We start from the raw sequence: 12,078 nt of genomic DNA, 5'->3' as shown, positions 1-12,078 counted from the left end.
TGTCTGGTTAGTGTTATATGGGCTGGATCTGCGAATCTCCGCCCACTTGGTCAGGTGTAATCTCTCACTGCAAATCATCCGATGGCGCGGCAGACTTTGTCTGGGAAATCTTCTTCATAATTCTTCTTTGGCCGCAGCGGAGTCTGTTTGGTTTTCTTTGGAAAATTGCACGATTCTTTGGGCTTTTGTTTTTTGCTAATAATAACAAATAGCAGCATCAACAATAGCCCCCTGACTACTGACTTCTGGCAGCTGTGCTCTTTATGGCTAACAATTTTCGTTTTTCACTTTTTTTTCTGTTTTTCCGTCTTGTTTCGTCGTCGCTGTTGTACTAGAAAATTTCGGGTAATATTTTATGGCAATTGATGGCCGAGGAAGAGAGTTTTGCCGTTAATTTATGTAACGCACTTTCCTCCAGTGGTCAGTGGGGTTTTCCTTTTGCTTTTTTCTTGTTTTCTTTTTTGGATGGGGGCAAATTGGGAGGTTTGCTTGCGCAAAGTTGAAATAAACAATAACAAATTGCGCTTGATTTGCTTTATGATGTTTACACTAGGCCCAGTGTTAGTACTTTTTGTTTGAGTGAACGCGAGTGGGTGGTTTGCTTAATTAATTTTCCGTTGCCCTGGAAAAAGGAAGCGAGAGCCAAGAAAAACACAAGGCTACCTGCGAAATCGCACTCAAAGTGTAATAACATATTCGTGGTGGCAAAGTAGCAAACAGGATGGCATTCTCTCTCATTTATTTGCAACAATTTTAATCCATCATCCATTTTAACTCTTTGGTAATGAAAAACGGCCAGGGCAAATAAAATCGAAATATTCAAAGCCGGAAAATTGTCGAACATAAATGCAAAAAAGGGTCGGAGGTCAAGGGGATTGGAGTGCAAAAACACACTACGTACATTTCATATACTATATACTCGTACAAATGAATGCCAGCCGTACTGCGAATGATTGATTTAAAAATATCCATGCCTGGCAGATGCCATAAAACATACCTGAAAATGTGAATAAACATGGGATATATATATGTATATGTACTTATATTGTATTCGCCACATACGCACATTTATTTCTGTGTACTCAACTGTTTAATAGGTCGTTCAATGAATGAGGTAACTTTGAATCGGTGCGCAGCGAGAAATTCGTGTTAAATCAATGATCTAATGAGTGGATAATGGCCTTAAATCATCTGTTTCACTAGATTATTCGATTAACATACATACATGCATGATATTAATGGTGCACAGGAGGCGATAAAGTACAGACAAATGAATGTTTTCCCTTTAGTTTAGAGTTTCCACGAAACACGCAAATATTCAAATTTAAGTAAAGTGAGCAATAAGTTGTAAACTTTGGATTTGATTCACTTTCACTGGAATCCCTGGCCTCCACACAACTTACCCAATGGCCAGTCGGTCAGTCAGTGGTTCAAGTGATTCATTGGTGGACTCCGCTCATTAGGAGCTCATTTATTTCGGGAGTCCCTGACCCGAATCGATCTGTGGATAAGCCAGAAGGAATGACTCGTTCGCAGTTGCTCTTTGTGCCAAAATTTGGGTCGCACTTCGAGTTAAATTAAAAGGAGATCTCTGGTGAAAGGGCTTCTACCCTGAATCATCGATGCAACTGTGGACTCAATAATTAAATAGAAATGCAAATGGCTATCGGGGGAGGTCCACACTCGACTATTCGAAAATGAAGCCAATCGAATGGGATGCAGAGGGATCTGTTGGCCTGGCCATAATGAAAATTCATAATCTTTATCACGGCCAATGGACCAAACGAGGAAAAGAGCCAAAAGCGGGGCATGAAAACAGAGGGAAACCTACGCGCAAATGGGAAATGAGAAGAAAATCCGGACAGAGGAGGAGGAGCATATGGAATGCACCGGGGATCCGGAGCAGATGGGATCCGGATACGGGGATATATGGTGTATTGTATGTGTATGTATGCCAATGCCAATGCCGTGCACTGATATGGGATGTGTAATGAACTCGCTCGCTCGCTCGCATTCCCCGCAATTTTTTCTGGCTTGCTTATTTTAACAATATCCAAAAGCTGCAAGTCCCAAGTCCCACATCCCCATATCCCATATTCCATGGCCCATATGCCCCAGGTCCATGGACCACATCCCAATCCGAATCCCAACACCAATCCCATGCCCATTCCCATTCCCATTCCTATCCAACTGGCCCACACTCTGCTCTTCGCAGATAGCGCGGCGCACACAACTCGCATATTGTTGTCATATTGTTGCCCCCAAAACCCACCGTAAGCGGCACAGTGGTACATAGGTTAATGCCACATCCTGGGACTATAGAAAACTTATTATTAAGGGAGCTACTACAAAAATATCCCGATTATATCACTTATAAGAACTAAAGATACATTCTAGCTAGGGAATCATATTTTAACACTTTTTTTTGTATGGATGTATGCAATTTTGCCCCACTGTGCTCGTTCGGCGACTATGAAACGCCCTGCAGGCAGCAACAATGGACACACGGAATTGTTGCTCTTGTTGCTGTTGTTGCAAGTTATTATTGTCCGTTGCTGCTGTTGTTGTTATCATCCGGATGTGTCACTGTGTGCATATAAATCGCATTTAATTTATTGTAAATCGGATTAAATTACCAAATGTTGCACGAACGCACGCAACACGGTGTATGTCTGTATATGGGATATGAAAGTGGAAGCGAGAGGCCGGAATTGCACGAGCAGGACAGAGGGATAACTGTACGCCTAGTTAACCCATTAGTTGCAAGTGTTAAAAGCTGGTCCCAACCTCCACACACACCCATGTACAAAGTAATGGTGTTAAAAATACATCTAATATTTCATGTTAAATATTCTAAATGCATTTAATTTCAAGAAATATTTCTTTCTGCCACCAAATCCTAATGGGTTAAATGCCATAGATGTGTGTATTCAGAACTTGACACCCACCTTTGCCTCCCACCCCCCTGGGCACTCCATTCCCAATGTCATGCACAAGTTAAATCTTTAAATATGCAACAGCTTTTGGCCAAGAGCCAGCGCAAAGACCCATTAAATGTGGCCAAAAGCGGCTTATTAACTAAACAACCCACAGGGAGCAGGCTCAGCTGAAGAAACAACTGTAAAGTCCTTCATAATAGTCTGAAAACGACACATATGACAGAAGTAATCCCCTCCCGGTTGTTTCCTTCTTAAAACTAAGTGAAATGTAAGAGGGTCTGTGAAAAATAAATATGCCATATATTTTACGGATCTTACATCCCGTCTATCTACAATTTCACAGATATAAAACAGGATTAAGTCAAGCTGGACATATGTATTAAAGCACTGAAGTAAATCAAACAGCTTTAGGTTTGAAAAACTCTATTACCAACATAATATTCAACGAAAGCGAGATATCGAAAGGTATTAAAAGTACTTCAGATAGTGCTTAAATGGACTTATTATAGTTTGGGTATAAATTTAATTGCATTGTTCGAGTGCATACTGATTGCAAGAGCAAAAAATGAGAAAGTAGGCGGAACATAATGGTGGGCAGTCCCGTTTGCACTCTCATTTGCAATTAACCGTGTGCGGACGGACAAGAAACGGACAAGGAACGAATCCGGCGGACAGCCGTTAACTGGTGGCGTGCACTCAATTTGCCGGAGTGCACATATGTACATCCATACATAAACGGGCGGAATTGAACGGAATACTCGGCGGTAATCGTATCTGTTAATGTACATTTCCACGGCTCATAAACGAATCTGCTGCCGTCGGGATGGGGGCCAAAATCCCGCGTAGTATCTGTGGTGAATGCACCGTGCACCGGCAACGTGATGATGCTGAAATCAGAACTTGAAAGACTTTAAGTAAAGACTCAAGTGGACCAGATTGGCGATTGCGATTCGATTGCGATTCCGGTGGCGATTCGCGATTGCCGTTTGGTCTTTGAAGTGCCGGACCATGTCCATTAAGCTCTCAGCACGCTCTGAAAAAAAAAGAAATCCATCCACATCTGCACTATGTGTTTCAGGCGTCCCAACTGTATACTTAATATACTATATCGTTTCGTTTCGCCCTTCATTTTCAGCCTGCGAGTGCCACCCGATCGGGTCATCTGGCAAGATCTGCAACAGCACCAGCGGTCAATGTCCCTGCAAGGACGGGGTCACCGGACTGACCTGCAACCGCTGCGCTCGAGGTTACCAGCAAAGTCGCTCCCACATCGCCCCCTGCATAAGTGAGTATGCCCAAACTTCCCAACAAACTAATCGTATTAAAATTATAAAAATATTGCATTTTGTAATAACCACTTCTTTTTTTGGTATTCTCGCAGAACAACCACCGCGTATGATCAACATGCTGGACACCCAAAACACCGCTCCCGAGCCGGATGAGCCCGAATCCTCTCCAGGATCTGGTGGCGACCGCAACGGCGCCGCCGGAATGGCCGCCCAGTCCCAGTACTATCGCACCGAGGGCGGCAGGGGTAAGTAAGTGCCACCTCTCATATCCATATCTATCTGTTGTGTTTTCTGTGCTAACCGACTATCCGCATCCGACCGCTTCCCACATTCCCCACCTTGGCATTCGGTTGCGAGTGCTTATGCTAACTGGTAGTATTGTTTATCAGCGGTTACAGTGGACTCCCGGTCAAGAGGACCAGTCTGTGATACTGTAAGATACGTGCAAATGCAATAAATTCTATATACTAGTCATAAAAAGTTAAATATTTACAGAGTGCTTGATGATATTGTTGATCATTCTGCACTAGTGAAAACTAGGTGGCGCTCTTGTTACTTATTTCTTAAAAATATATTACCTCAAGTGCCAAAATTCCGCCAAAGCGAGGACTCACTGTATTAAGAACGCGACGAAGGAGGCGCATAGTTTGCCGTGGCGTTTGGCTCGCCTTTGTAATCCTTTAAAATGGGTGAGAAAACACAAATCCGCTAAAGTGCAGTCGGTTGTCGGTCAGGAAAAGTGGAAGCGGAAAAACAAGGAGCGGCTCAAGGGGCAAGGGGGGTGGGGCAAGGGGACGGGAACGGTAACGGGAAACGGGGGACGGGGACAACGGCACTTAACAGACAACGCAAATGTTTGCACGCAACTTTTAGTTACAGTGGCGAAGAAAGTACAGTGAGCCCCCGGAGAGTCAAAAAGGGGATGGGTAAGGAGGGGGGGTGTGGTGAAGTGCAACAAGCATACAAAATGCGCCACGCAGCATAAATCATACTAAGCCCAGTTCTAGCGCCCTCTCACTCGCACGCTCAATGCCTCTCGCTCTCGCGGCAAAATAAACTTTGCAATAAAACTGCAAGACAAAACAAAAAGAACAAAACTGAGTACACAGTAAAGACTTTTTGATATCCAATATGTAAACAAAAAAACAAATAATAATTATTGTGTAAAACAACAATCTAGTAATAAAATCTAATATAAAATAAAATAAAATGACATTATAATGAAATTGGTTATAATTTAGAAATATTTTATATAATACTTTTTGATATATACTCGTAATTCTGATTGCACAGATCTGTACAGAACTCCATTATAATTTAATTTAATTGAATTTAAAAATTGTCCTAAAAATTATCAGCCCTAGCACATTATACCCTTGATACTTACGACTGCAGGGTATTCAAACAGCAGCAACAGTGGCAACAACAACACAGAAGACCCCAAAGAAACGTCACAGAAAGATACAAAACGAAAAGAAAATAGAACTGTAAAGAGGAGCAGAAGAGTGTAGAACGACAGAGAGCGGGCGAAACTTGGCAAAGCAAATGTATTAAAAAAGTTTTTTATTTAATTTCCCATGAATAAGCTGCAGCAGCAGCATCAAGAAGAGCAGTCGCCGCCCACTTCGCCGTCGCACAATGTCCAGTGCACACAGTACCCAGTGCCGAGAGCCGAGAGCCAAGTGGCGAGTGGCGAGTTTAGTGCTTCTGCCTCCGCCGCTAATTGCTCCCAACTATTTGCTCAAGGCATTAGGCGAAGTCACAGCAGGATAGCCGAACGGTGGGTGGTTGGGCGTCCGCAGGACGACAGGATGCTGCTAAAGATGAGCCGTTTATGCAGCTGCAAGTGGAAACAATGACAAATTGACTGAGCAACTTAAGCAGCCACAGGAAATATAAGCGGCGAGTTAATCATAATAGAGTCACATTGTCACTGCCAAGTGACCAAATGAAAAGGACGAAAAAGGGACAGAGTCCTAAGATTCAAGCTTATCGCATTCACTATTAAATCTTTTTTGCTGATTATATGCAATTATAAAAGGAGAGGAGTTGCCGTAGTTTATTATTAAAATGCTCGAAAAATAATATTAATTTAACGTTTCAACTAAGTAACCACATATCATAGATTAAGTCGAATATTTTTAAGCTTCTGCCTTGGTATCCCCAAAGTCAAGGCGGTGGGTTGTGCAAATCCATAAAACCCATTAGAATTGCAACAAGATATGAATAGCTGCCAGACGACTAGGATCAATTTCTGGCTCCAATTGTTGCACATCAAGTTGCCTCCGGCTCGAAGGACCAACTCCGCTCAGCTCCATTCTATCACTATCCATCTTGCCAAAAATGCAAATCGAGCTGCAGACGAACACTGAGATGCGAGATGAGGGCTGCGTTTAAAGAGGCTGCCCCTCTTAAATTTATTTGTCAACGGCAAAGAAAAGCGCAAGTTGGAAAAGTTGTCGGTGGAAAGTTTTCCATTCCCTGTAACCAAGAACTGAGTTAGGCAAATGGACACACACAGACACAGGATCTACGCAAAAAGTTCGTCCTTTGCTATTCATTGGCACAGCCAAAGGGGGCGGACGGGCGGCCAGCCATGGTGGCCACGCCCACCGCCGACACTCAGCACGAACATGAATGTTAATTATGAATTTATAATTTGATAATCTTATTAAATTAATTTAAAATTCTGTCCAAGTTTGAGTTAATTTAAAGTTAGTTGCACCCGCAGCGAAAAGCAGCCCACTGTGTGAATGTGTTTGCCAAGGGGTCGTGGGTCGTGGGTGGGTCAATTTTAATGTTATGTTAATTTGATGACTTGCAAATTTTCGGAAGATTTATGTTTGCTCGCAATTTACATGAATGGCATTTAAAGTTAGGCGTGCTGCTGACACAAGTTTTAAGTTTTCCGATTTGTGCAATCAGTTGCAAATAATGTTAATGAATAAAATCTATGCTAGTTGATGCGATCTTTAAGATATTTTCCACATCTTGCACCTTGGATTTTCATTTATTTTTCTTCCATTTCTTGAGCACCCACATACAAATGTATGTGGCATACGTGCAACATAGCCAGCCACATTCGCCAAACGGAGGGATTCCCGAATAATGAGTCAGAATTTTCGAATCTCCCAGCTTTATTTTCGGATATTTTCGTTCGTATTCGGGGCGTGGCTAATGATCTTTAAATGACGGCGATAAATATCGTTTGCTGGCTAAGTGCATCGGGAAAATGCACTTCAATACGCCTCCATAAATAGCCAGAAGAAAGGGAAAAGTGCCATTTCAGCTTTCGATTTTAGATACGGCTTCAAATTCGATCGATTTATCAGTCGCCCGACTCATTTCATATAAATGTTTATGCCACGAACAGATCGAGAGTTTAAATTCAATTGTGTCACGTTTACGTTGACATTGCGATCGGCGCGATCTGAACGAACAACAATGCAAACTGCGATTTGCAGCCAGAGCAAGGGCAAAACAAAAAACTTCTTGGCTAATTTTAGTCGCCACAAAAGGCGGCCCAAGGCACGAAGTCGAAGTACACAGAGAGAAATTAATCAAAATTGACACAAAATTGAACTCAGAGTACTCATGAATTGGCATTTTACTTCTTTAGGCAGATACTATAAATGTATTTAATGAAAGAAATTCAGTTTTTCTTTCTCTGTATTAAAAATAGGCAGTCGGGGGCGGGGCAATCTTAATGTAAAATTGATCGAGCGACGCTGATGCTGCTGCTGCTGCCACTGTTTCTGTTTCTGCTAATTGGCATTGGCCATAAAGACATAAATTTTGCAATTAAATTGTAAACACCAGAGTGGAATGCCCCATCCGAAGGACAAATGGGTGGCAGGGGCGCAGAAAAGGAGGCGGGCAACATAGCATCTTAGGGATAGGAAAGGAACCCCAATTCAAATCCTACCCCCAATTAACCTCTAACACAATATCACTTCGATCCATTTGCCCCCTCGCTCAGCTTCATCTTATTTGTGAAATGTGAATGCCTTCGTTCGCTGTGTGTGGCACATGGCCAAATGCCAGAGGACCTCACAGTGTGAACGTCCTATAATTTTCCCACTGGCTAATAGCAAAGTTCCCCTTTTCTTCGCCTTTTCAGAATGCGGCAAATGCAGAGTCAGCACCAAAAGGCTAAACCTAAACAAGTTCTGCAAAAGAGACTACGGTAAGTTTTAAGTCACTTAAGAATTGTACCAGTCACATATTCAAATCAGTCATTATTTAAGTTATACGACCGCTACTCAATAAGTTTGTCAAAAATAGTTCTTCAAATTTTACGAAAGTAGTCAAACTTTTTTTTTTTAATTATCGCACATAATCTATATTTATTTTTGTTATTTTGATCATAACATTGGAAATAATGACCCAAATAAGGAATGTCATACCTCGCTGAGTTCGTTGTTTAAATCCCAATCGATTTGCATTCAAGTTTGGGAATTCTGGGATTTTTCAATTTTTCGCAAATTTTGATGATGGTACCCCTTATCAAAAATGCGAAAATTTGTTAAAAATTTTATTTTTGATTATAATAAAAATAGTGATAGGGATAGTTATCTATGTTTATTGGCAGCACAAAACAGTCTTCATTTTAGCGGTGATATCTTTTTTGGCCAAGTTATGGAGAAAACCCCGTTTGTAAATATCAGATTTTTGGCAATTTATATTTTGTTTATTTTTGGTAAAAAGAATCTGTATTTTCTCAATAGCATTAAAAATAGTTGTCCAAAAGTGAAATGCCATACCTCGTTGAATTCGTAATAAAATTCCCTATCGACCTGTGTTCGGAAACGGAAATTCTATTTTTTTGCCATTTTTCGCAAATTTTAATGATGGTACCAAGTGATCATAATCAGTAACAGGTGTAACAGGTAACAGGTGAAAACCAACTGATCGGTGGTCACCTTCTGGAATTCCTGTTCACCTGGTAATTTAAACCGAAAAATCAAACAATTTGCATTACAAAATACGCGTTTTTGTGCCGAATTTGTTAAATTTTTGGATTTTTGGTACCAAGTGATCATAATCAGTAACAGGTGTATACTGAAAACCAACTGATCGTTGGTCACCTTCTGGAATTCCTGTTCGCCTGGTAATTTAAACCGAAAAATCAAACAAAATACGCGTTTTTGTGCCGAATTTGTTAGATTATTGGATTTTTGGTACCAAGTGATCATAATCAGTAACAGGTGTATACTGAAAACCAACTGATCGTTGGTCACCTTCTGGAATTCCTGTTCGCCTGGTAATTTAAGCAGAAAAATCAAACAAAATACGCGTTTTTGTGCCGAATTTGTTAGATTTTTGGATTTTTGGTACTAAGTGATCATAATTAGTAACAGGTGTATACTGAAAACCAACTGATCTTTGGTCACCTTCTGGAATTCCTGTTCGCCTGGTAATTTAAACCGAAAAATCAAACAAAATACGCGTTTTTGTGCCGAATTTGTTAGATTTTTGGATTTTTGGTACCAAGTGATCATAATCAGTAACAGGTGTATACTGAAAACCAACTGATCGTTGGTTGTTCATATCGTACATATGCACATTTAATTGGTCATTTACAATTGGTTCTAGACTTTAACCTTTTCTTCAAGATATAAATATTATTAATAATAATTAAATTAAGTTTAGCATGTGCGCATTAAGTGATGGGAATTGATAGTTTCGATTAGCAGCTGAAAAGCCAATCATGTTTTTGTTTTACCAAAACATTTTCCTTCATTTTCCGCTGGAAAATAAGCCGTTTTTGTTCATAACTATAGATATATGCGTCTGAATATGGAATATAATATCTCATTATGTTCGTAATTAAATACGCAATCGAATGTCATCCCAATTTGAACACTTTAATTTTTTACCTTTTTTCGCAAATTTTGATGAAATTTACAAAAAATGCGAAAATTTGGCCAAAAATTAATTTTACAAAATCTGTTTAAAAGTGAAAGGGGTGGTTAGTATTGGTTATAAGGAGTATAAAATGGTAATTCTTTTTGCTATGCTATAATTTTTAGCCGAGTAATGCAAAAAACCAATCGTAACTAGTGTATTTTTGAACAAAAATGGACTTTTATACCAAGTATTTAAATAGTTAGTTTTGTATTTTTGGCTTATCCATTAGGCAAGAAGGTAGCCAAGTAATCAGCTTATTTTAAATCAATGAAAGTCATCACTGATAAGTTCTTTCTCCCACAGCAATAATGGCAAAAGTAATTGGTCGCGATACGAGCAGCGAGGCGGTCAGCAGGGAAGCTCAACGGCGCGCAATGGATCCCGACGTGGCGGACTACGAAATGGACCAGGTGCAGCCGGGGTCGGCCCGATCCCCGATCACGGGGGAGTACGAGTTTCAGGCGGCGGACTATCCCAATCCCAATCCCAGAGGCAGCGAAATGGAGCGCTTCGATCTGCAGATCCAGGCCGTCTTCAAGCGCAGCAGGCCAGGCGAAAGCAGCGGCGCGGGGAACGTGTACGGAATGCCGAATACAACCCTAAAACGCGGTCCTATGACCTGGATCATACCGACTAAGGACCTGGAGTGCCGCTGCCCCAAGATCAGAGTAAACAGGTGCGAGCTTACATGAATAACAGCAGTCCAGAAAAAGACAAAAATGTTCTGATAATATTGAAAAGCGAAATAAGCTTATCTATGCAGTATTCTTATCACAAACATTTTATTTTACAGATCCTATTTGATCTTGGGTCGGGACTCGGAGGCGCCACCCGGATACCTGGGCATCGGACCACACTCGATCGTAATCGAATGGAAGGAGGACTGGTATCGACGCATGAAGCGCTTCCAACGGAGAGCGCGTACTTGCGCGTAATCCTCCAGCCAATTACAACACCACATCCTGCGTGTAGTCTCAAGATTCTAGAGCTAAGAAATTATTAACAGCAGAAAACAATCAAATCGTGTCATCATTGTCTTTTAAACACTTTTTTTTTGTTTTTTTTTAATGTCAAATTAACCGATTTTGTAGCAGTTAAAATCAAACTAGCTGTATTTAATTTATTTAATTAACTTCAATCGTTACAAAGCAATCGGTAATTGATAACTTGAAATCAAACGCACGAAATTATCTATACATGTAATCTACGTAATCTATATATACGACTTGTATTATTCGCTAAATTAAGATTCCTGTCAGCCCAGTTTAAGCATTTGTGAACAATTTACGTACTAGGGCCGCCTCGAAATCAAACAGAGCGCCAGTAAGCAATAATTTATGTGTAAGAAGCACTTTGATGCATGCATGACTCGCAAAAATAGTAATTAATAAATATTGTACAGAGCAGAGCACAACTTTTGAATTTCAAATATTTGGCGGGCGTTGGAGGGATGCCACACTGGGGTATTGTTGTTGCTGCCATTCGATAGCTAGCGCTGCCATTCGTTTGCAAGCGCTGCCACGGTAAAGTATACTTCTGAATAACAAATAATGGGGTTTTCCTCTATAAAAATACCATTCGTTTCTATAAATTGCATTCCATGCATAATTTAGTTTAGTTTTTTAGTATGCACAAGTCTGTGCGCTTTACAGTCTTACGTGAATATATTTCAAACTTTGTTTTGAATTTTAATTGGTTGGCGGGCAGCTGTCCAGGTGGCATCTCTGCCTTTTGGAGTTTTTAAAGTTGCCACACCGTAAAAAATACTTCTGTCTATCGATTTTCAAACACATATTTTTTGTTTTGGTTGCTTCCGTGTTTGATTTGTCAAAATAAATATAAAATAAATATAAATATTTATAGGAAACGAAAGGATTACTTGACTTAATGGAGCTTACTAACTGCCCAGGATAAAGCAAACTTTTCAAGGTAAAGTAAAC

At 40.6% G+C, this 12,078-nt stretch overlaps 1 protein-coding gene across 2 annotated transcripts in view; it reads left to right on the top strand.

The window, feature by feature from the left end:
- LOC6725952 (netrin-A) overlaps positions 1–11,552 on the top strand; it is a 44,638-nt gene extending 33,086 nt beyond the window's left edge. The window contains exons 3-7 of one of the 2 annotated variants that reach the window (XM_016172586.3): positions 4,075–4,224; positions 4,321–4,473; positions 8,349–8,414; positions 10,442–10,814; positions 10,932–11,552. In XM_016172586.3, coding sequence (XP_016039304.1) covers positions 4,075–4,224; positions 4,321–4,473; positions 8,349–8,414; positions 10,442–10,814; positions 10,932–11,073 — 884 coding nt within the window. In that variant the 3' untranslated portion in view covers positions 11,074–11,552. Of the gene's footprint in view, positions 1–4,074; positions 4,225–4,320; positions 4,478–8,348; positions 8,415–10,441; positions 10,815–10,931 lie in introns of both variants that reach the window. The other variant, XM_016172587.3, reaches the window with a different exon arrangement.
- Positions 11,553–12,078: the final 526 nt, after the last annotated feature.

Source organism: Drosophila simulans, chromosome X (genome assembly GCF_016746395.2).
Source record: "Drosophila simulans strain w501 chromosome X, Prin_Dsim_3.1, whole genome shotgun sequence".
Classification (NCBI taxonomy): domain Eukaryota; kingdom Metazoa; phylum Arthropoda; class Insecta; order Diptera; family Drosophilidae; genus Drosophila; species Drosophila simulans.
Note: the sequence above shows the minus strand (reverse complement) of the source record. Positions and strands in the feature narration are given on the sequence as shown.